Here is a 24,825-nt window from a genome sequence, read left to right as displayed (position 1 = left end):
TATTGCAACTGTACATGGTACAGTGGATGCATCTACCATACAAGCATGTCTATTTTTAAATACAAGCAACAAACAAAAGACACTTAACTTACAAAACATGACTCCATACATTTAACAAACGGAATCACTCACTTGCGATCAAGAACCCATACGGCAGGCGTGAAAACGGACCCAAACCATATCTTACTGTAGATTTAGATACCGAAAGTACTTGTGTTATTAGAACGGTAATGCCAACCTACTTATACAATAAGAGAGTCGGCTCTTTGGCCTTATCATCAACGATCACTTCCTTAACAATAGGAGTGTTTATCTATATTTCTAATACTTATCACAAACTCTCGATCATTATCTCTAATATAGCATATCCACGCCAATACTTCCCCTCAAGTTGGAGAGTGAGGATTCACGATGCCCAACTTGGACACTAAATTTTGAAATGTAGCTCGTCCTAGCGCCTTAGTAAGAATGTCAGCAATCTGAGACTCTGTTCGGATGTGCTGAGTAACAATAGTGCCATCCTTAACCGCATCACGTACTGAATGACAATCGGACTCTATGTGCTTTGTGCGTTCATGGAAAACAGGATTCGACGCAATATGTATGGCTGCCTTACTATCACAGAAAAAAACGTGTTGGTTCTGTCTGTTCTGCGCCAAGATCTTTAAGGAGACGCTGGACCCATTTGATCTCACGGAGTGCTGCAGCCATTGATCTATATTCCGCCTCTGCAGATGAATGGGAAACCGTCTTCTGCTTCTTTGTTTTCCAGGAAATAGGAGAGCCACCAAGCATGACAACAAAGGCACTGAGAGAACGTCGAGACAAGGGACAAGCCCCCCAATCTGCATCACAATAAATTGTCAAAGGTATGTCAGGGTCAGTGATGTTAGGAGTTTTCAAGGCTCCTAAGACAAATGTTGTAGTATAAATGATTGTCGAACCAGTTCTGAGGGATATCAAAGCACTGAGAATGCAAGTACTCACTTAATCTAAGTGCAAACAATGATTTAGATGGGTTTTAAACTATGACTAAAACTAGAAAGCAATAACAGAATGATACTTTCTTGACTAAAGGAAAAGAGAACTCATGGGTATAGGGATTAGACCTTGGGTGATCAAGTATCGAACTAAGGATGGCAAATGATCAATCAAACAATCAACCTTAAGCCTAGACACAATTCTAAGCAAGCTCTATGTCTAGATGAATGCTCATTTGCTAACATATCTCAAACATCAAATGTCTTTGGTTGAATAATATGGAAGCAATCATTACTAACAAGTCTATTAGCTATCTTAGTACCTTTAACAACAAATGTCTTTGGCAAAGTATACTAAAAGCCTAGGAGAGTTGTCTCGGGCATTTCATCGAACACCTTTCGGGTGAGAAATGCCTAAGGATCAACAACTGAGTGGCCAACTCAGAAGATGCATTATGATTACTCTACTAGCAAGGAAATATGAATGATCTACACTAAAACATCCTAACTCTAACTTAATCACCCTTAATCTCCCTAACCCATGAATTCCAAAGGTGATTACTCACTAATCTCCATGATTCCTCTTAAACCCATATTGGATTTCAGATTAACCATGTAGAGAAATAGATAAGAAATCAACAAGAACACAAGAACATAACAAATCAAAACCCAAGAGATGAACTTCTCAAGAGGGTTCTTGTGTCTTTCTCAATAGATCAAAGATAAAAGATAATCTGCCACTGGTGGCTACAAAAGATGTTTAAAACATAGGTTTTTCCAAGTGCAAAACGTCCAAAATAAATTGCAAAAAGGTCCTTAAGAAATCATGATTTTCGGCAGCAAAATAACGCGGAGCGACTTGCAGGTGTCGCTCCGGGAAGTCGCTCCAGGGCCGATTTTTGGTGTGTCCGGGCGAGAGGTCGCGAGCGACTTTGGTGTGTCGCTCCAACGGGTCGCTCTGGATCGGGAGCGACCTTGGTAGGTCGCTCTGAGAGGTCGCTCCAGGCTTCGCTTCGTGTCGTCTCGCCATAGAGACGCGAGCGACCTCGGGGTGTCGCTTTGGGAGGTCGCTCCGAGAAGGGTGTGAGATGCGAGCGACCTCGGTGCGTCGCTCTGGGCAAGTCGCTCTAGCTTCCTACGGGATGAATATGGCGAGCGACTTCACGGGGTCGCTCTAGCTAGGTCGCTCTGAGAGGTGCTTTGGAGCGACCTCATGACGTCGCTGCGGAACCTCGCTCCCATGCTCTGCTCGTCCAATGATCACCTGTTTCACGTCCTTTAAGCTCCAAATGCATCCAAATGTCCCCAAGAACTCCATGTGGCACTCCAACACCTAATGAGGACAATGAATGCAAAATGCAACCTAGACATGGCTAAATCCTAATCTATATGATGAAAATGCTAATGGATGAATGGATAAAACAATGCAAATATGCAAGATATCAACTCCCCCAAACTTGTTCTTTTACTTGTCCACAAGTGAACTTTCTAGAACTCATAGGGAGAGAGGTTGAAGGTGGGAGCACATAGCCAAAAGAAACACAACTAGCACACTCTCTTATTACACTCTAGCTTCTCTAGGCCTATCTTAACTCTTTTTGTTCTTACACTCATCATCAAGCATCCACACATTCAAATCAACCAACTCTCACATTCATTAAGCACAAAACATCAGGTGAATTCTTGCAAATGGTCAGTTGGTCCAAGTCATTTGGTTGGTAAGGGAAGGCTTTTATTCAAGTGATTCAAGAGGTTCAAAACATATGATCTTTAAGGTGGTTTACTCTCAAAACAAGTAGCCTTGACATTGCACATAATATATCTAAGAAAGGGACCAACTCATGCATACAATGCTCAATCTCCATTGTTCTACCCTTTTCCCAAACATACAAATCACACAATCATTTCCCAATGTCAAACCCTACTCACATCTCTCACCAAAAGATCCTAAGAACTTTAACTCCTTCTCTTTGAAATCTACAAGGGATTTTTCACAACCTCAAAACATTTCTTAGCTCCTAACAACTTTGCTAGCCCCCCTTTTTCTTTTCTTTTTTTTTTTTTTTTTTTTTCGATTTCTTTTTTTTTATATATATTTTTTTTTTTTTTTAGGTTGGGGGCCAAGACTTTTCAAAACTAGAGCTAGAGGTTCTCTACTTATCCCAGAAAATCGATTCACTTAAGCACAAAGAGTCTATCCTTTTTATTTTTCATTTCTCCCAAATCATGATCACAACACTCACCCTCCCACCTATAGCTAGACAAAAGAGTGTCCAATCTAGCAAAAATGAAGATCAAGCATTGTCGTTCCCGATACTCTCAACATTATGCGCATGTAAGACTTTCCGAAGAAGGCCTCACTCATCAAACAATGAAAGCTTAAAAGGAAGGAAAGGTTTTGGGAGTGGTCTACCACTAGAGTTTGTCAAAAAGATTGGCATAAAAGATGTGACAACTCCAGTGTGTATAGCCATGACTCAGTACACAAGGGACCCTAAGCAAGAAGCATTAAGTTCATTCATTTCTAATAAGGTTGTAGTTGGCTTCAAAGACTGAGTTTCAGCAATCAACAAGTTTCAGGAAGAGTTTTCAAGGCTCGAAACATACAAGTCTTTTTGAGAGGTGCAAAAGCTAGTCAAGTGCAACGTAGTGTTCTTTACAAGGCATTCAAATCATTGCTCCCAATGCAAGTGAATGCAACCTATATGCTCTAGACTCTCCTAAAAATGCAAATGATGCAAACTAAATGATTGATTTTTTTTTTATCTATGCAAATAGGTATGCCATGCATGACTCAATGAAACAACATCAAAGCAAACATGATCAAATACTTGGTACCTCCCCCAAACTTGAGTGACACAGTCTCTGTGTCGTCAAGTAGAGAGAGAGATACCGAAAAGAAGACTAATATGCAAAAATGAAATGGTATATACAAGGGAGTGTGGTGGGTTACCTTCTATAGGGAATGAGTAGAGGGAGATGCTCCCTCCTCGTCGTCCTCAGGTGGTAACTCTTCAAGGTGCTCATCAGCAGGGGTGTCCATCTCTTCAATGTAGAAGGCTTGCCCGAACACAGTTGGTTTCCTCATTTTCCTCTTGATGTCAAAGTGGAGGATGTTCTCTTTACCCAAATGGAGATCAATCGTGCCTTCCTTCACATTAACAATAGCTCCTGCTGTAGCTAAGAATGGCCTTCCTAGAATCAATGGATCTTGAGCCTCCTCACCCATCTCAAGCACCACAAAATCTGTAGGTATCTCATACCTTCCAATCTTCACAGGGAGGTCCTCTAAGATGCCCACAGGGTACTTCACTGAACGATCAGCTAACACCAGAGAGAGTCTACACTTCTTGTACTGAGTGAATCCAAGCTTCTTTGCAACAGACAAAGGCATCAAGCTGACACTAGCTCCCAAATCGCAGAGACTTTTCTCAAATACCATAGGTCCAAGAGCACAAGGTAGTGTGAAGCTTCCTGGATCCTCTAATTTCTCTGGAACATCAAGCCTCTGGATGATGGCATTGCACTCATGGGTAAGATTCATCATGCTTTCCATCTCCTTCTTCTTTGCAGCTACAACATCTTTCAGGAAATTGTTGTATTGAGGAATCAACATGAAAGCATCGATGATGGGCATTGCAACCTGAGCTTCACTCATTTGCTTCTCAAACAGAGCTTTGTATTTCTCTAGCAGCTGCTTCTTGAATCTACCAGGGAATGGAAGTTTGGGTTCATAGGGAGGAGGAACAAAAGAACTTTCACTTGCTGGAGTAACAACTTCACCATCCTTTACTGTCTTCTTCTCCTCTCCAACCTTTCCTTTACCTTTGGCTTCCACTATCTTCTCCAAGATCTCGTCATTGATCTTCTCATCAACAATCACCACTTCATCATCTATGTTGATGGCAACCCCCTCACCTAATTTCTCAGCATCCTTGGTGAGGGTTCTAGGAGGTAACTGCTTACCGCTCCTAAGGGTGATAGCTTTGGCCTCCTTGGGATTTTGGTCAGACTTTCCAGGTAGAGATCCTTGCTGGCGATTCTGGTGAGTGTTCATGGAAGCAAATTGATTCTCTAAATTCCTGACTGTAGAAGCAAGGTGTGAGAATTTGTTGTTGAGCTCATTGTAGCTCCCATCAATCTTGGAATGAAGGTTCTTCAACTCATAACCAACTTGCTTCTCACTTCTAGTCTGAGACTCCAAGATTTGCTTCAGTAAGGTATCAGTGCTGCTCTCTTGAGGAGCAGAGGAACCAGACGAGGGGTTTTGCTGAGGCTGATAGCTGCCTTGCTGGTTGTTTCTTGGCGGATAGCCACTCTGCTGGTTGTTGGAATAGGACTTCTGTTGGTAGTTGTTGTACTGAAAGTTGGGTTCTTTCTTGTACCAGCTACCATTGTTGTTGATGAAACACAGCTCTTCCTGACCTTCCAAACCCTCAACTTCATGGACAATAGCTGGTGTCTCTTGGCTTGGGTTGCCGACAAAGTGCAGCTGCTCTTGGGTAGCTTTATCAGCAAGGAGGATGTCTATCTTATCCTGTAGAGCTTTCAACTCCTTCCTCGTTTGCTTATCCTCAGTTCTACTGCTTCTGTCGTGGTCTCCACTGTAGACTGCATCACTCTTTACCATGTTGTCAACCAGTTCTTCTGCATCCTCCTCAGTTCTCCCCAAGAAGAACCCATTGCTAGCTGTATCCAGTCTGGCTCTGTACTTAGGAAGAGCACCACGGTAGAATGTGCTTAGCAAGCTCTCCTTAGAAAAGCCATGGTGTGGGCATTGAGCTTGGTAGCCCTTGAATCTCTCCCAGGCTTCACTGAAGCCTTCCAAGTTCTTCTGTTGAAAGCTGGAAATCTCGTTTCTCAGCTTAGCAGTTCTTGAAGTAGAGAAGAACTTCTCCAAGAATGCTTTCTTGCAGTCATCCCAAGTAGTGATGGAGTCACTGGGTAGAGACTTCTCCCACTGACGTGCCTTATCCCCCAAAGAGAAAGGGAATAGCTTGAGCTTTAAGGCATCTTCGGACACACCATTGGTTTTTGACAACCCACAGTAGCTGTCGAACCTGTCCAAGTGATCAAATGGATCCTCTAGAGCCAAGCCATGATACTTGTTGTTCTCGATCACGTTGAGGAGTCCTGATTTGATCTCAAAGTTGTTGGCTGCCACAGCGGGTGCTCGGATTCCCAATCTATGACCATGAATGTTGGGGCGGTCGTAAGTGCCAATGGGTCGAGCTGCTCGCTGTTGGTTTTGAGGTATGTCTCCCATATCAGTACTCAATCTCTGCAAGTGAGCCTGTTGCTCTTCTTCTCTTCTATTTCTAGCACACTCTCTCTCTAAAGCTCTGATGTCTGCAGCTATTGGAACTAGGTTTGATGGACCCCTGCTCCTCAAGTTCATACACCTGTAGATTAAAGGGAGGTGAAGAAAGAGAATCAGTAACAAAAGAAAATAAAAATGACTTAGTCTCAAGCAAGTGACTAAATCTCAATGTTCAAATCTACTCAGAATTTGGCAACGGCGCCAATTTGATGTTAGGAGTTTTCAAGGCTCCTAAGACAAATGTTGTAGTATAAATGATTGTCGAACCAGTTCTGAGGGATATCAAAGCACTGAGAATGCAAGTACTCACTTAATCTAAGTGCAAACAATGATTTAGATGGGTTTTAAACTATGACTAAAACTAGAAAGCAATAACAGAATGATACTTTCTTGACTAAAGGAAAAGAGAACTCATGGGTATAGGGATTAGACCTTGGGTGATCAAGTATCGAACTAAGGATGGCAAATGATCAATCAAACTATCAACCTTAAGCCTAGACACAATTCTAAGCAAGCTCTATGTCTAGATGAATGCTCATTTGCTAACATATCTCAAACATCAAATGTCTTTGGTTGAATAATATGAAAGCAATCATTACTAACAAGTCTATTAGCTATCTTAGTACCTTTAACAACAAATGTCTTTGGCAAAGTATACTAAAAGCCTAGGAGAGTTGTCTCGGGCATTTCATCGAACACCTTTCGGGTGAGAAATGCCTAAGGATCAACAACTGAGTGGCCAACTCAGAAGATGCATTATGATTACTCTACTAGCAAGGAAATATGAATGATCTACACTAAAACATCCTAACTCTAACCTAATCACCCTTAATCTCCCTAACCCATGAATTCCAAAGGTGATTACTCACTAATCTCCATGATTCCTCTTAAACCCATATTGGATTTCAGATTAACCATGTAGAGAAATAGATAAGAAATCAACAAGAACACAAGAACATAACAAATCAAAACCCAAGAGATGAACTTCTCAAGAGAGTTCTTGTGTCTTTCTCAATAGATCAAAGATAAAAGATAATCTGCCACTGGTGGCTACAAAAGATGTTTAAAACATAGGTTTTTCCAAGTGCAAAACGTCCAAAATAAATTGCAAAAAGGTCCTTAAGAAATCATGATTTTCGGCAGCAAAATAACGCGGAGCGACTTGCAGGTGTCGCTCCGGGAAGTCGCTCCAGGGCCGATTTTTGGTGTGTCCGGGCGAGAGGTCGCGAGCGACTTTGGTGTGTCGCTCCAACGGGTCGCTCTGGATCGGGAGCGACCTTGGTAGGTCGCTCTGAGAGGTCGCTCCAGGCTTCGCTTCGTGTCGTCTCGCCATAGAGACGCGAGCGACCTCGGGGTGTCGCTTTGGGAGGTCGCTCCGAGAAGGGTGTGAGATGCGAGCGACCTCGGTGCGTCGCTCTGGGCAAGTCGCTCTAGCTTCCTACGGGATGAATATGGCGAGCGACTTCACGGGGTCGCTCTAGCTAGGTCGCTCTGAGAGGTGCTTTGGAGCGACCTCATGACGTCGCTGCGGAACCTCGCTCCCATGCTCTGCTCGTCCAATGATCACCTGTTTCACGTCCTTTAAGCTCCAAATGCATCCAAATGTCCCCAAGAACTCCATGTGGCACTCCAACACCTAATGAGGACAATGAATGCAAAATGCAACCTAGACATGGCTAAATCCTAATCTATATGATGAAAATGCTAATGGATGAATGGATAAAACAATGCAAATATGCAAGATATCAGTCAGCTTTAAGGATAATCCCTTGACCAGGTGTCCCTTTCAAGTAACGAACTACACGAAGAGCTGCCTGCCAGTGTTCTTCCCGTGGAGCTTTCATAAACTGAGAGAGAATGTTAATGGAATAACAGAGATCAGGACGTGTGTTGAGAAGATAAATGAGCCGTCCCATGAGCCTACGATACTTCTTTGGATCGGCCAGTAGTGGTCCTTTTGACTCAGCCAACTTATGATTCTGCTCCAGAGGCGTTAATGCAGGTTTGGAGCCAAGGTTGCCCGTATCAGTAACGATATCAAGACTGTACTTTCTTTGCAAAATAAAAATCCCCTCTGGCCCTCGGCTTATTTCAATGCCAAGGAAATATTTAAGTTTTCCCAAGACTTTCATCGCAAAGCACCTGCATAAATACTCCTTAAAACGCTGAAGCATATGAGCATCGTTTCCACAAATCACCAAGTCATCAACGTACACAAGAACTCGAAGCTCGATGCCTTTGCGGGAAAGTGAGAACAAGGAATGATCCTCCCGAGACTGAACAAAACCGAACTTAAGTAAGGCATCTGAAAGCTTCTTGAACCAACATCTTGGAGCCTGTTTCAATCCATAGAGTGACTTGCGAAGCTTACAAACTTTGTTGGGATGAGTGTGTCGAAAACCTGGTGGTAACTTCATGTAAACTTCCTCATCGAGATCACCATGGAGAAAAGCGTTACTAACGTCCATTTGATACACCTCCCACTGTTTAGCTGCTACCAAACGCAACAAGGATCGAACCGTAGTCATTTTGACTACCGGAGCAAAAGTTTCCTTGTAATCTTCTCCTTCCACTTGACTCTTACCATTGACCACAAGACGTGATTTATGTCGTTCGATCGTCCCGTCTGCATTAAACTTGATTTTAAACACCCAAAGACATCCGATGGCTTCTTTTCCAGGTGGCAAGTCAGTAATATCCCAAGTATGATTATCTTCCAACGCAACAATCTCTTTGCCCACAGAGTCTCTCCAAACTTTCAACTGCATTGCTTCTTTAAAATTTTTCGGCTCTGTTTCACTGGTAATAGAGACCAAGAAAGCACGATGTCCAGGAGAGAATTGATCATCAGTAATGTAATCCGACAAGGGGTAAAGAGAAGTACCTGAACCGTCAGAGGAAGTTGTAGTCGGCAGAGGCGTGAAGTGTGTATTACCATCTGGTGCGACGGTGACTTTGTAGAGATGATAATCTTGTAAAGCAACAGTCTTAGTCTTTTCACGCAAGCCTCTTCCAAGAGGTTCTGGTGCGACTTGTTCTGCTGGTAAAGTAGTCGTAGCAGGAGGTTGTTCTGACTGAACTGGTACTGATGGTGGAATGGTAGTCGTAGGAGGTTCACTTGTATCATTAGACTGCACTGTTTCAGAGGGTGTTACTTGTGCAGACTCAGTCGATTCTGTTGCAGGGACAGTAGGAGACACAGTTGCATCTGGCGGAGTGACTGGAGAGATAACACCGTTACTCCCCCTGTCGTCAGACGGCACCAGCACCCAATCATCATCAGTGGGAACTGGATTTGGTCGTAGAGATGGAGTCATCTTAGGCTCAGCGTAAGGAAAAATGTCCTCTCGAAAGATGACGTCTCGAGAAATAATGAACTCATCACGATCGATATCATAAACCTTCCAACCTTTCTTTCCAAACTGATATCCCACAAACACACAGAGGCGACTACGTTGACCAAATTTATCTTTGTCTCGAGCCATCCTATGCGTGTAACAAGCAGAGCCAAACACTCGCAAGGTGTTATAGTCTGGTTTCACACCATGAAGTACTTCATACGGAGAACGCCCATGGTGAATAGCAGTGGGTGTTCGATTGATCACATGAGCCGCTGTTAGCACCGCCTCTCCCCAGAACTTAATGGGAAGACTTGCTTGGAACATAAGAGACCGAGCAACATTGAGGATGTGTCTATGTTTTCTTTCGACGCGTCCATTTTGCTGTGGTGTTCCAACGCAAGAAGTCTGATGAACTATGCCGTTATCTTTGAAGTAAGAAGAAACAACCATGAACTCAGTCCCATTATCACTGCAGACCATACGAACTGGCTTATTAAACTGTTTATCTGCGTATTGTATGAACCTTTTAAGAGTGGTTTGGACTTCTGATTTTTCTAAAAGAAGGAACGTCCAGACTGCTCGTGAGAAATCGTCCACAATTGTCAAAAAATAAACAGCACCGCATGATGAAGGGATTCTATACGGACCCCAGACGTCAAGATGAATGAGAGAAAAACAATCTGTTGTTTTATTCATACTGTCATATAAAATCTCACGAGTTTGCTTGGCTCTAAAACAAGTGTCACAATGACTAGAGCCAGCTGATTTAGAAGAAATAAAAACCAAATCCGAAAGCACAGTAAAAGAAGGATGTCCCAATCGCCGATGCCACAGAACTTGATCTGAACTGAGAGAAGCTCGATGACTCTTTGCTGAAACAACCTCCGTCAAGTAATACACACCGTCACGCTCCTTACCGGTTCCAATCAAAGTCCTCGAAAAACGGTCATGTATTACACAAATAGAGTCAGTAAACAATGCCAAGCAATTTGTTTGCTTCAGAAGCTTTGCAACTGAGATAAGAGTGCATTTCAAGTCAGGTACGTATAAGACTTGATGTAAAACAAGCTTCTCAGATAATCGTAAAGAACCCATCCGAACAGCAAGTGTTCTGTTGCTATCTGCAAACGCTACAGAACAGGGTGGTATGATCTCGTCTTCAGTCAAAAGTGACTGATCTCCAGTCATGTGGTGCGACGCACCTGTGTCGAGAATTACTTCACCAAAATGTTTCTTACCACAGAGCTTATCAGTCGCAGGAGCAGGAGCACTTGCAGCATTCGCTTTTGTCTGAAGGATCTGACTGAGTGCTCTAAGCTGATCAGGTGTGAATTCCGCAAATGAAGAGGTGTTGGAGCTGGTTGCGTGAGCGTTGCTTACTTGTCCACGACCACGACCGCCAGAGCCTCGGCCTCCTCTGCCTCTGGATCCACTACTCTGTCCTCGTCCAGCATTGCGCTCAGTGTACCATTCCGGGTACCCCACTAACTGCCAACAATCCCGTTTCTCGTGTCCTGTTCTGCCGCAATGAGAACACAACATCCGAGATCTCAGAATGGTATTTTCTGGTTTGCTTGACGCATCATTTGAAGTTGTTGAGCTGTTTTGTCGAGTCACAAAACCAACCGCTTCTTGCTGCTGATCACGAACTCGTGTTGCTGCAAGTCTCTGTTCTTCTCGGATAATCTTGTTGTAAATCTCACCAAGAGATGGAAGAGGATCAAGACCAATTATGTTTGTGCACATGCTACCAAAACGTGAGTCATCTAGCCCCATCACGAACTGATGAATCCTTTCCTGATCTCTTTCTTTGGCCATCGCTGTAGCCGCTCCACAGGAGCACACGTGAACTGGTTGATAGACCTGCAATTCCTCCCAAAGTGCAGACAATTTGCCAAAGTAGTCTAGCACAGACTGTCCTTCTTGCCGACACGAGGCGAGTTTTGCCTTTAACTGATGAACACGCACTGTGTTCCCAACGGAGAAACGTTGCTTGAGATCTTCCCAAAGCTGATGTGCGTCGGTGATGTAAGTAACAGTCGATCGCACCTTTGACTCTATAGAGGTACGGATCCACCCCACAATCATAGAGTTAACTGTCAACCAGTTCTCCAAGTCGACGCTTCCTGCGTCTGGTTTCTCCAAGGTTCCGGTGATGAAACCTAATTTTCTTTTGGCCTGGAGAGCGTTCAACATCTCTGAAGACCATTCATTGTAATTTTCTCCATTCAACAGAACGGAAGTAATCGCGGTGCCAGGATTATCGGAGCCGTACAACGTATAAGGTGAGACACGTTCATCCTTCTTCACAACTTGCAAATCTGCCATAACATGTTTCGCACGGAACACACGAGAAATTTATTTTGAGTCAGAGTTTTAAGGATCTCTGCTCTGATACCATGTAGATTTAGATATCGAAAGTACTTGTGTTATTAGAACGGCAATGCCAACCTACTTATACAATAAGAGAGTCGGCTCTTTGGCCTTATCATCAACGATCACTTCCTTAACAATAGGAGTGTTTATCTATATTTCTAATACTTATCACAAACTCTCGATCATTATCTCTAATATAGCATATCCACGCCAATACTTACCATCATCTCTCTCATAAGCCTCACTCACATACTGCATCGTTTTCCCTTCTTTGTCCTCAAGTATCTCAACTATCTCCCCCGTCTCCCCGGATATTTTCACGGCGACCCCATGCAGCTTAAACCCGTTCACTAACCCAATCAATAACTCTAACTTCACCGTCTTTTCGACCAACTTCCCTAACCACTGATTATTCACAACCAATCGTCCTAGTAAGTTTTTCTTACAGTGTATACCAATCCAAAAATCACCAGTGGGTGTCAAACGGATGTTGTCAGGATAACCAGGAACCTTGGCGAAGATATCATGAGTCCCGGCTTTAGGACCTTTAATCCAATATCGATGGACAAGGCCAGTGGCAGACTCACATGAGACTAAGATTGTCCATGACAACCTTGGCCTCTTTCGTCTTCTTATTGTATCTGATCACTCTTCCTGGCCGCTCACCGTTGACAATCACGTAAAATACATCCCTGACCAACAAAAATTACAGTTAGATTTAAAATTTAGATTGTTCAAACGCTAATTTTTCGAGAATTTAGGTATACATTAAACTTTGTTAAAATGCAACCGGAAACAGCCTACAACTTCTATCAATTTATTTTTTATTTATAAATTGAAAAAGAAAAAATAAAAACTACTAAAGATTGTGTTTCATTGGAGAAAAAAAAACAGATTAAAACGTTAAGTAAAGCTTAAACATTAGGTAAAACAATATGTTAGGTAAAACATTTCGAAAATTGGTTGATCCTAAGTGCATATATATAAGTTTGGTAAAGCCTAAAACATACCTGAATGATACTTGTCACTACTGTCATTGAAGTAGAAGACATCATCCTCTTCGTCAATATCCATCGGGTTCGCAAACATTACTTTGCGACCTTCAGCCTGGTCCACTACCAACTCAGCCAAGCCTCCTTCTGGCCCAACCTTCATGACCCCGAGGTAACCATCACAGATGTACAAGTCTCCTGTTTTCTTCTCGAAACTAAGACTACTAAGTCCTAGTGGCCTTCCACATGTAGGTACTACTTCATGCCGTGAACAGTTCCGTCTACTTACAACATGGATAAATACATCATCCCCTATATATTATTTGAGAAGCATTACAACTTCTTTTTGTAGTCACGTGTCATCATTACGATGATTCTTAAAATCATTAGAAAATTATGTTGGTCCATCTAATTATATAATAAGTTTTTTATTAAACTAACATAAATTCATTATTATTGTACTTTATTATTTCCTTAAATAAAATTTACAGAATTGCCTAATGTGGCTAAAATATATATGACAATTAATGATTTTGAATAATAAAGATTTGATAAAAAAAATTAGTGTATCTTCTATCATATTTGTTTAATTTAAAACTATTAAATAAATTAAATAACCACAATAACCATATAATAAAAATTTAGATTTTTCTGTATATGTTATATTTTGAATTTTTAAAAACACCTATAAATGACTAAAACTGTTAAAAGCCTCACATTCAAATTTTGTGATCCATAGTTTAAAATTTTTGTTATGAAAAAATACAAATGATTACAAAATTATATAACTAAAAATTCTAATTTAATTAATTATATTAATATATATATATATGATAAATTAAATTATAGACCACATAAAATACATAAATATTTTAGTTTCAAAATTTACTTTGAACAATTGTTTTGATAACAGTTTTGAACGAACATTGACAACTTATTTTTAAAAATATAAATTACTAAAACTATTAATCCCACAATAAAAATTTTGTTATCAGTAATTTAAAAAATTTTCTATAAAAGATACAAATGATCAAAAAATATATGAGTAGAAATCATCATTTAATAGACATTAATATTAAAAGTATACTAAAATACACTATGTATGTTAGTATCATTTAAATTTAATTACATGTCCTATCAATTATAAAAAAAAATATTTTTTGGATTAATAAAACTGATTTATATGTTCACACCAATTTAATTATATATCTAATAGTTACAAACTTTTAATTATTCAATATATATTTATTATTTTATAATATGTAAAAAAATTTAATACATAAAATAATTTATATATATAATGTTCATCTTGCGCAATGCGCGGATCTTAACCTAGTTGTTATTATTAAAGAAACTTCCATAGTGTAAACTGTAAACATATGTATACTGTTTTCCCGCACATGCGATCTTTTACGAATACTTATCAATTTATATTTAAATAATTCAAAAATTAACATAATAAAGTATTATTAATGTTTTCAAAAAGTTATCAAACATCAAATCATTATATATAACAAGTTTTTTCACTAAAATATATATGCTTATTATTGTGTTAATTTTTTTAAATCACTCACATATTAGAAATATTTTAGAAATATCTTTATACAAACGTTTTTGCTTGATTAATATTTAATTATAAATTATTTGATATTTTAATTTTAATTTTTGTTTGTAACAGAAAATAGTATTTCTAGATAACAACACAATATATAAGAATTATCTTTTTAAACATGTATTTTTAGTTTTGAAAATTTTATTAAATTAATTTATAATCAATCATCTAATATACCATTGAAATATAATACTACTAATATAAAACTAGGTCCGTTCCCGGGCTACGCCCGGGTTATTTGTTTGTGAAAATGTTGAAACAAAATATCATATTAAATTTTGGTGTTGATTGTATGGACGCAATAAGTGTTGAGGTGGTTGTTGTGTCCTCCACTCCAATCTCCACCAAATAAAACTAAAACAACAGTAGCTCAGTGGATGACATAACGTTAGCTAAAGTTAATTGCGAAATCGTTTAATTACATAACCCGAAAAAGTGACCTTTCTAGACATGGGTTTCATAAAGTTGGAGTCTTAAAATAATATTTGATATCTTCGCATAGCCTTTTAGATTAAGATTCCATCATGTTAAATCTTGATACATAGCATATAAAATAGTGATTATTAGTACAATTTTTGTAGGTGCTCTACATTATAATAAATTAGCAATCAGGGCAATATGATCTTGGAGTGTGACGGTTGTTAGCACCTGATCCTCGATAATCGTTAACATAAATTTTAGAGTTTTGTCCTGAATTTATGTATATAACATAAATTCTCTTATTTCAAAAGGTCGGAGTCTTATTTCGAATAAATTCAGCAAAAGAAAAAGTATTCCAATAACCTATTTAATATATAAACACCCAATTTTCAAAAAACGAAGCATACTTAATAATATTTTTTAAACGTGTAATTGTTGAAAACTTACAGTTGAATATCGTTTCAGAATATTATTTTAATATATATGTTGGTAAAATTTTTATTGTAATAAACGAATTTGGAGTTTTGTAATATTACATAAATTAAAGGTCTTTAAAATCTATTTGAAATTTCATCATCTATTATTCTTTCTTCTTGCTCAATCACATCTAGACATCGCCTTTTTTAAGTATTATATAGAAGTAGGGTTTTAAAGGAAAGGAATCATAAAACAATTTTATATGAAAATAAATCTAGGTATCAAATTTGTGAGAGAGAGAATAATAATCCGAATGATGCATGAAATAGGGTCACTCCGTGCTGCATGTTTTTGCGTAATCCCTTATTCGCCTTTTGAAATGCTTTATGTAATCAATTGATTTGTTGAAGTAGAAAATTGTTGCTGGTGTTGAACGGAGTATAAGTTTGCCTGCAAAATATTGGATATTATTCTTATGCTGTTAAATAAAAAAATTATATATGTATGATTTTTTGATGTGTTATATAGAATTATTTACCTTGGATTAGTTTAGGAATTAAGCTTGTGACGATCATAACTTTAAATTTTCTATCTTTCTTACTTTATAGGATGCTAAAATCTGCTGCTTGCTTGTCGCACAATATGAGTTTGACGATCGTTGACCTGAGATAGAGATGTGGTATGAAGATAATAATTATTCTGTTGTTAACTATTGTGTTAAACTAACCTGTTCAGCCGTAGGCCAATCGTGGCATCAATATTGAGTTCCGGGTGGTGAGGTTTTATTTTTTGTATTATGACTATCTGTCCGACGACATCTGCACATTTATTTTAGAATAAATATACATATTTGTTTAATTAATACTGGGATGACATATTTACCTGGTAAGTGTGTGGGCAAAATGGCCAACCGCAATAGATTTCTGTATTTCTGAGGAGATAAACTGTGAACTGGAAATATCGGACAATCGAGTGTAACATTCAATGCTATTGTCTTTTGGTTGATCTGAATATTGTAAGGCAGTTGGGTGAGTTTCCGTTGTCGGGAATTATGTATGACAGAAAATCTCGAGAACTCATATGTATCTCCTTCGGTTAAGTTTTTTGGATCATCTGGCTGAATGTCTCCGGTGACCCGACCTTCTAATAGTTGTCCCTGGGTGTGATCAAATTTTGGTGTGCCAATCCAATTAAGTAAGCAGTGAGTTATTTAAATCAAATATGGTGGATTGGAAAACATATATATATATATATATATATATAGAAGTTTAGAAAAGGCTTACGTGGTGGTCGTAGCACAGGAAGCCGATGGAAGTTCGAGTATTATCTATTTGGTGTTTTTTGATGTCCCAAACATTTCTTATACATACTATGATAGGACGCACTGAAACCCCTTCTTGAAGTTCGTGGATTCTTTGGGGAATGTGTTGCATTGAAGATGTCACTAAAAAACATTCGATTTAAAAATTGTAATAAGGTACATGAATTTCTAACTATATTTATTACACACATGGATTTAAAAAGGCATTCGCCTACGGCCCCCAAATTTTGTAAAATATTTAGGGCCCCTAATTACAAAAAAAAAAAATTACTTGATATTTAATGTATTTTTTTAGTTAGATTTTTATTATTATTTGATTCTAAATTTGACTTGTGTTTAAAATAACTAATTTGTGATCAATTTTACAATATTTTATATAAAATATAAAGATTCTATTTCAAATTAACTATAAATATTTGATCCATATTTGTCTTCTTTGTATATATTATGAGTTAAATTTATTTTATATATTTATAGAATTTGATTAAAAATTTATAATATTTTGAATATATAGTTTATTGTATTTAATTTAAATGCTAATATTAAAATTTTTAACAGCGACCAACATTTCAATCCAAAACGCTAAAAATTTATAGTTTGGTTTTTAGTTTATAAAAATTTAGAAAATGTTAAGGTAATATATCAAAACTTTTTAGTGTTATATATATATATATATATATATGTTTTTTCAAAAAAAAAAACTTTATATAATTCGAATTTAAATAAAAATATTTTCAAAAAAAAAAATCATGTAAAATTTATTTAACTCGCCTCGGGCCTCCAAAAACCTTCGCACGGCACTGAAACACAGTATTTGTATATTACTTTTGATGTAAGTTAAATATATATATATATATATATATATAACTTTCAAGTCCTTAAAACTCAAACTAAAAAAAAAACTCGAGACATATCGCTGTGAAGACTGGGAAACTAATATATATACTATTTTCGTGAAAAATTGAAATTAACATTCGTGATATTTAAGTATATATATAATTAAAGCTTGTCTGTATAGACGAAGCAACTTAGCATACAATATACTGGTTTTTTACAAAACGTGATTTACATAGCCACTATATATCATTGACTATAGAATCATCCCTTCTATTCATAAGGAATAATTCCAACGTAGTAAAAAACGTAAAAAATTATAAGGATGACATTGTATTATTTATTTAGTCTTATAAAACGTTCTGGATAGTTCTTATATAAAAAATTTGAATTATAATGTTGCTTTGCAACTTTCTATGCCGAATGAGTAGAACTGCCATCCAAACCAACTTGTGGTTAAATATAGTTTGGATATTCATACTCATTGGTAAAAAATAATTATAAACGCTACGGGATGCTTCTAATTTTCTTTTGTTTAAGAGAATCATGCAGGGATTTGGTATTTACCTGACACTTCAATGGGCTGATTATTGGGGAGGCTATCCATACCGGTAAAACAGAGATCCGCACCACCAACTTGTTCCAGACGAATATTGCTTGGAAGTGTAGAAGAAACAGATGAGGTCTTTGTCTTTCTCGAGTCTCCTTCTTTCTAACGCAAGTGAATAATTGGGAGAGTTTGATTTTCTGTCTTTTTTCCTTCCTAAGGATCATAAGTAATATGGGATTATAATGTCCGAAGCAAACTTTCTTAAGGAGAATTTATTACTTTCCTATTTAGCTTGGTTTTAACATAAATATAGGATCATAAGGAATATGGGATTTTAAGAAATTTCATAAATGTAAAATATTCTAAAATCTTCATGCTGTGTGATATGCGTGTGTGATGGCTACGTGGAGTTCAAATTGTGTATGGATTATGGAAATAAATAAGTCTAGCAAGATATTGATGAGGCCAAATCAGTTGGTGTATATAAAGGAATTTAAACATGAAAACAATTGATCTGAGTAAACTATATAGGAAGGATAGTTTAATCGATTAAAATCCAAAGTTTGAAATGAAAAGAAACAAAGCAAAGTGTTGTTAAAAACCAAAATAGTACCAAACTGAAGCAAACTTGCAAAAACCAACATAGTACTTGAAGTTCAATGCAAAGACTTAAGAATTATCGAACTGAATCATTATTTCTCACACCTTGCCCGTTTGACTTTCTCTGGATCAACACTGTCAAACGTTCTCTTACTCTCTTCATCTGCAGAATCTCCACGGCTTTTTGAAGGCCCACACACTTCACTTCCAGTCTGCACTGCTTCCATGGATGTTGCAGCAATAGCGTTATCAACGGAGCCTTTTGTGGGTGATGATGTCTCCGGAGGGAGGATCTTGGTCACAGTGATTGCTCGGGTGTTGCCAGAGAAGTTGTGGTCTGTAACTTTTACACAGAACTTATGGGTCTGTCCGACTATGCTGATCAGAGCTTCCGGGACAGGCACTTCATGGTCAGGACCTTTGTCTTTATTGGCCTTGCATTCAAAAACAGTAATGTGAGTTTCAATCATTTGAGAGTATAAACTGATAGATATATACCTCAAAGTAGCTGCTGACCAACTCAGATGCATGCCTCCCAGTCAACTGAAAACCAGCATCACCAAGCAGGACAAAGAAACCTTGTTCACTGCTGTCATAGACCGAAATCTTTGCACGGTACCTGTTATGTAAGTTTTAGAAGTCAATAATCCAAAAACTATATAAGAGAGAGTGTAATTGATTATCGATGCCAATGAACTTACTGTGCAACTCCAGCTGTGGTATCCTTCACACATCTTGGGTTCGTGCAAATCAATGAATTTGCGCCTTTGGTAGCCTTACTATGACACCCAGTGCATGCAATATAGTACCAAGCAGATCCATGAACCACATCATCAATCGTGGCAGTGCACTCAAAAAAGGCATCCTGCAACAGTTCAAAAGCATTTGATATAAACATAGAAGCGTTTAAAAATTGCATGTAACATTTAGCTTTGTATTTACCTTTGCAGATTCCAGAGTCATGTAGGAGAAGATGTCAGATATGGTCATCGTCTCCCGCTTAGTGACCACCTCTGCACTAACCTGCTTAGCAATCTCTGGGTTCGAGGAGAGCCTAACAATTAATAGAAATCATAAATTCAGTCAATAACTTCAATTTGAATAAATGTGTGCTCAACATAAACTTATATAGACAGTGTTACATACCACGCGAAGTAATCAATTGTTGGTTGCACATCATAGTCCATGAAAACCCGTGTGGGAGACATAGAACTCAGTGCCAGGTTACCTGTAAAATGACGGAAGAAGGATTAAAGATGATAAGAGTGTAAAAGTTAGAAGGCGATTTTAAAGAACAAAACGTTTGTAGAATGTTTAATCAGTCAAACGCGAAACCAAAGGGATAAATAAGTACCTCCGAGACGTTTAGTGTTAACAGCTGTGACCAAAAGAACTGTGGGAGTGTTTTCATAGGACTTAAACTTCTTGCAGAAGTCCGTTGCTGCCTGGTCCCAGAGGTAAAGCTTCATAACAGGTCCTCTGGAAAATAATATCTTAGGGACTTAAGAACCTTATGAACTAAAGAGATATGGTTTATCAAAAAAAGAAGAACACACTTACTCATGTGATTGCACGTGAACCATAATGTGCCGAGTGGTAGCGAGCTTCGCTTCATCAATGGTGGGACGCTCGGTAAGAGCCTGTCCATCAACCAGCTTCATGTGGCCAAGAACATCTATAACATTTATCATCAAGAACATAACTCAGATGTCTAATCATTTAAAAAAAAAGAAACACTTGAACTAATCACATAACTGAACAAAATTCTACAATTCTTTATCAAACAGGAAGATAGGCCAAAACAACATCAAAATATAAATATAGTAAAATTAGAATTCTTACCGTAGAGGTCACCTTTGAGATCACAGTTGGCCTCAAAATCCTCATACGAATGCATCCTGAAACGGTCTTCATCAAAAGGGATTGGAATGTCGTGAAGAACCGACAACTCAGAGTTCCATGCGAAGGACACGGTTGCGATATGATCAGCAACCCGATACATCGGTTTGTTCTTCGATCCGTAGAAGTTGATGAGTTCGTAAACTGAACCTCGCTTCATCTCAGGCAGGTATTTCTTAATACGACCTGGTGGGATGAATCCTTGAATGACAGTTCCCTATTGTCGGAAAAATAATAAGAAAAACACAAAATCAGAATCAAACCTCGGATTTAAACAAATACGATCCCAAACCTTAATAACTAACTAAACAACCATATAAACAAATGACAAAATCAAACTACAAATTCTTATTAACGTTTAAAGAAACGTGAAAGCATAGCTCAAAGTTAAATTAACTTCATTCTAACATTACTAATGAACGCAGACACGAATCGCACGGTCCAGTAACAATTAATATAGTCGGGAAAGAATAACAAAACTAAAAACGTGAAACAAACCTCAAGATTTAAACAAAAAAAATACCAGGAAAACGTCAAAACCAAATTTTAAAGTTTTTTTATCATAACTAATTAACCCTAGATTCACCTTCCAAGTTTAAAGAACCGGCAAAATCACTGTTAAAAATTTAATTAACTAATCAAACATAACTAATGCACCCTAACACACATCGATCTCAAGGTCTAGGAACTATTTATAGAATTGACGTACCTGCTCGTCGATGAGAAGCATTTCCAGACCAATAAGGGTCTTCTTCACCGGGTTCTGAGCCTCCCAGAAATGGATGAGTCGGAATCGCAACCGGGTTTCATGGGGACCGAGAGAGACATCTCTGAAGAACATCACTGATTCGTCAGACTCGGAAGACGCAGGAGACTTTCCATTTCGTTTCATCGCCATATCTTGAGATCTGAGTTTTTCTAGGGTTTTGCATTCTACGGAGAAGGAAGATCAATTATATAAGAGGAGGAAAAGAGGGAGGTGAAAAGAAATCATAATGAAGGGGTATTGATTGATCGAAACGGAACTATTGATAGCTTAGGATTGAATCGATGGAATCTACGGTTCTCTTTTTGATCGAAGAACACGAAGCGGTAATGGTGAGGAGAAGCTTCTCGTTTAGATGTCGGCTCACCTAAATGATTCTCCTCGCGATACACAAAAAACACAAAGAAGCCCGAATCAAACTTAAAGCCCAAAGAGAAATCAGAAGCCCACGAAATCTCTTACTCGACTTCGGGCAAAAGGCAAACCCGAGTCTGACGTGTAAAAAAAAAAGAACCTGATTGGCCAAATAAAAAATCCGACGTGGATAGCCTGTATGCTCTTCTTATTTTGCTTTTAGTAGTGTTAGATTCGTTTTCATTATATATAAAATTTAATAATCGAAAATCACTTTGCAAAATAATAGTATAAATATATAAAAAATTTCTTTCTAATTTTATTGGGCAGAAGGAAAAAATATGAAAAGGCTCCAAAACAATACAGTAAAATCCTCATAGTCATCTAAAGAAAACAAAATAAATAATTAAACAAATTGTTTTGTTTGCTTAAATTATTTGGTCACTATGCATGTGGTTGTACGCTCTAATAAACGTTGTAAGAACCTGTGAGGAGATGTGTATGTTGGAACTCGTTTTTCACAAAGTGGTGCGGACTATTTTTCGATGGGCTTTTTGATGGAGATGTCTGTCGGAAAGATTGGAATTTAGGCACGATGTAATCGTCACCGTGAACACTATGCATTAGTGTATTTGTTGGTCAAAATCAGAGTTGTGTTGAATGAGAAATGAAGGTCCAAAGTGATTGATATGCAAAATTTATAAAGCTTTTTAATTTGGATAAATATAAAATATTTAGCAAGTGATTCACTTTGGATATTTGGGTTAGAATTTGAATTTAAATTTGTTAATGAGACATTATGTCAATTAACTTATTTATTCTTATTCATAATAATTTTTATATGTTTATTTAAATATAAAAATTATAAACCCAAGCAAGTATATTAAAGTTTGTTGACTTGGTCAAAAACCATAATGTTACTTTGCAAAGTTAACGTACGTGAGTCATGGAGATCAATTCCATTTATCACAATTGATTCATACGTTTGCTGACTCCATTAATTTCATAACGTGTACTAATCTCTTTATGTTATAAATAAGAGAGCACTTGTGTAGTGTAAGACACAGAGAAAACATACAATCCTCCATATTTCTTTTATCTTTTTATTTGATTTTCTTTTGAGTCTGAGAGTATACACAAAACTAATTTCGTTAGGCTTCTGATAGAGGGACGCAAATCAGAAGATTTTTTGTAGATGTATCTTAGGACTCATTACGTTATCAAACCGTCGCACTACGAGACATATTTTGAGTTAAGAAAAGAGATAATATCTCGCCTCTGCAGTTGAATTATCATTTTTCTTAATCTTTGGTATACTTTTATAAATTTTATTCTTTACGACATTCAGTTTTCCGTAGTTTATATAATACAGTCCTATCAGTGTATGCGAACTCAACCCAACCGAGACCATCTCCACGCCACTTGAGAATACGGCCATCCACAACAGCAGCATAAGGACCTCCCCCTTGCGGATCCCACTCAATGCTCTCTGGTCCATCGACAGGAAGTGGTATGGTCTTAGCCATCGACAATACATTTTTGGTGCCGTTCAAAGAAGAAATATAAATATAATAATATTTCACAATTTTCAAAATATGATTTTATTTTATTTTTAAAGTTATATAATTTTAATTACAAACACAATTCTTCAAAACTTTATGCAATTTTAAAAAAAAATGTAATTTCTAATCCTTATACCTTTAGTTTCTTTTAATATCTAAAATTTTTATACATATTATTTAGTTTACGTTTTGATAATTTTATACCTGAAAAAATTTTCTCTTGATTTTTAGAATTTGATTTGATATATTTTAACCAAAACAAATAGATAAAAAACTTTTCCAAGAATATAATTTTAAATATGCACATATATATTATTAAATGTAAATTTAAATAAAAATTATTTTTAATCTTAATTTTACATTAATTTAAATTTAAAATTAAATATTATAACAAATAATAAAATTTAAAAATTAGCAAATTTTTGTTCTAAATATAATTTAAATTTTAAAATTTTTATTTCTGTACATGGTGAAAGAAAACGCCTAGTAATATTGTAATTTCATAGCAACTATAATTTGGTTTCTCGCCTCCTTCACATACAAATAAGAGATCGGATCTTGACAGACAAACCATTCGGCATTGCCAACTACGATGCCGCAATGGCTGAGTTAAGATCCCCACTCTCCCTTTGTTGATACGCCACTTCTCCGTTCACCACCAACTCCTCTTCAAGCCGATCACGACACTTCCAACGGTTCGGTATTATCAAAGCTCCAAACTTTCCAATGTATTCGGTTTATTATTGGTTAACTTATAATTGTTGACTAGGATAAGATCCACGCTTTGCGTGGAGTGAGACATGTATAAAAATCATATATTCAAAGTAGGGTTGTTCAATCTAGACTTTGGTCTGCTCTCAGCTCAGTTTTTTGATATTTTGGTTTATAAAAATTAGATACCATATTAAAATCATATATGTTTTGGTTTGGTTCAATTTATATACTGTCGGTTTTTGGTTTATTCAATTTTAGTCTCGCATGGTTTGGTTTTTTGATATATTGGTTTATAAAATTTTGATACCATATTAAAATCATATTTATTTTGGTTTGGTCGGTTTGTTTATTATCGATTTTTGGTTTATATCAAAAAAACTTAAACTATATTTATCCTTTATTATATTTTTTCAATTTAATTTTGTATGATTAAAAATTAATTTTATTAAATACTACTCTAAATTTTAAATATAATTCTTTTCTATTATATTTAACTATTAAAACTAATTGTTAAATAATTTATAGTTATTATAGATTCACAAGAAGAAAAGAAAAATGATTAGTAATATACTAAATTTAAAACAAATTTAATTATTCAAATTAACATCTTAAATATTAAGATCAAATAAATAAAATAAACTACATGTGTATAATTATATTATGTAATTTACATAAAATTATACTATTACATTTTAATTAATCAGTTTATTCGGTTTATATGGTTTGATCGATTTATATACTGAAACCATATCTATACACCACTGTTT

At 37.0% G+C, this 24,825-nt stretch overlaps 1 protein-coding gene, 1 non-coding gene and 1 pseudogene across 2 annotated transcripts; 1 reads left to right on the top strand and 2 right to left on the bottom strand.

Moving 5' to 3' along the window:
• Positions 1–121: 121 nt before the first annotated feature.
• LOC111215211 lies at positions 122–24,188 on the bottom strand (annotated as a pseudogene).
• LOC125608482 lies at positions 5,741–5,847 on the top strand. The gene has a single exon (XR_007339372.1). It is a non-coding gene; the product is annotated as a small nucleolar RNA R71 (small nucleolar RNA).
• On the bottom strand, positions 18,624–22,011 carry LOC106443790. Its single transcript, XM_048777931.1, has 9 exons — positions 21,372–22,011; positions 20,606–20,879; positions 20,324–20,438; positions 20,118–20,242; positions 19,910–19,991; positions 19,706–19,817; positions 19,465–19,628; positions 19,262–19,382; positions 18,624–19,197 (listed from the first exon to the last, which is right to left on the bottom strand). The coding sequence occupies exons 1-9, from the start codon at positions 21,558–21,560 to the stop codon at positions 18,856–18,858; spliced, it is 1,524 nt and encodes a 507-aa protein (XP_048633888.1). The 5' UTR covers positions 21,561–22,011; the 3' UTR covers positions 18,624–18,855.
• Positions 24,189–24,825: the final 637 nt, after the last annotated feature.

Source organism: Brassica napus, chromosome A4 (assembly GCF_020379485.1).
Source record: "Brassica napus cultivar Da-Ae chromosome A4, Da-Ae, whole genome shotgun sequence".
Taxonomy (NCBI): Eukaryota; Viridiplantae; Streptophyta; class Magnoliopsida; order Brassicales; family Brassicaceae; genus Brassica; species Brassica napus.
The sequence above is the reverse complement of the archived record's forward strand: the minus strand, read 5'-3'. Positions and strand labels throughout refer to the sequence as shown.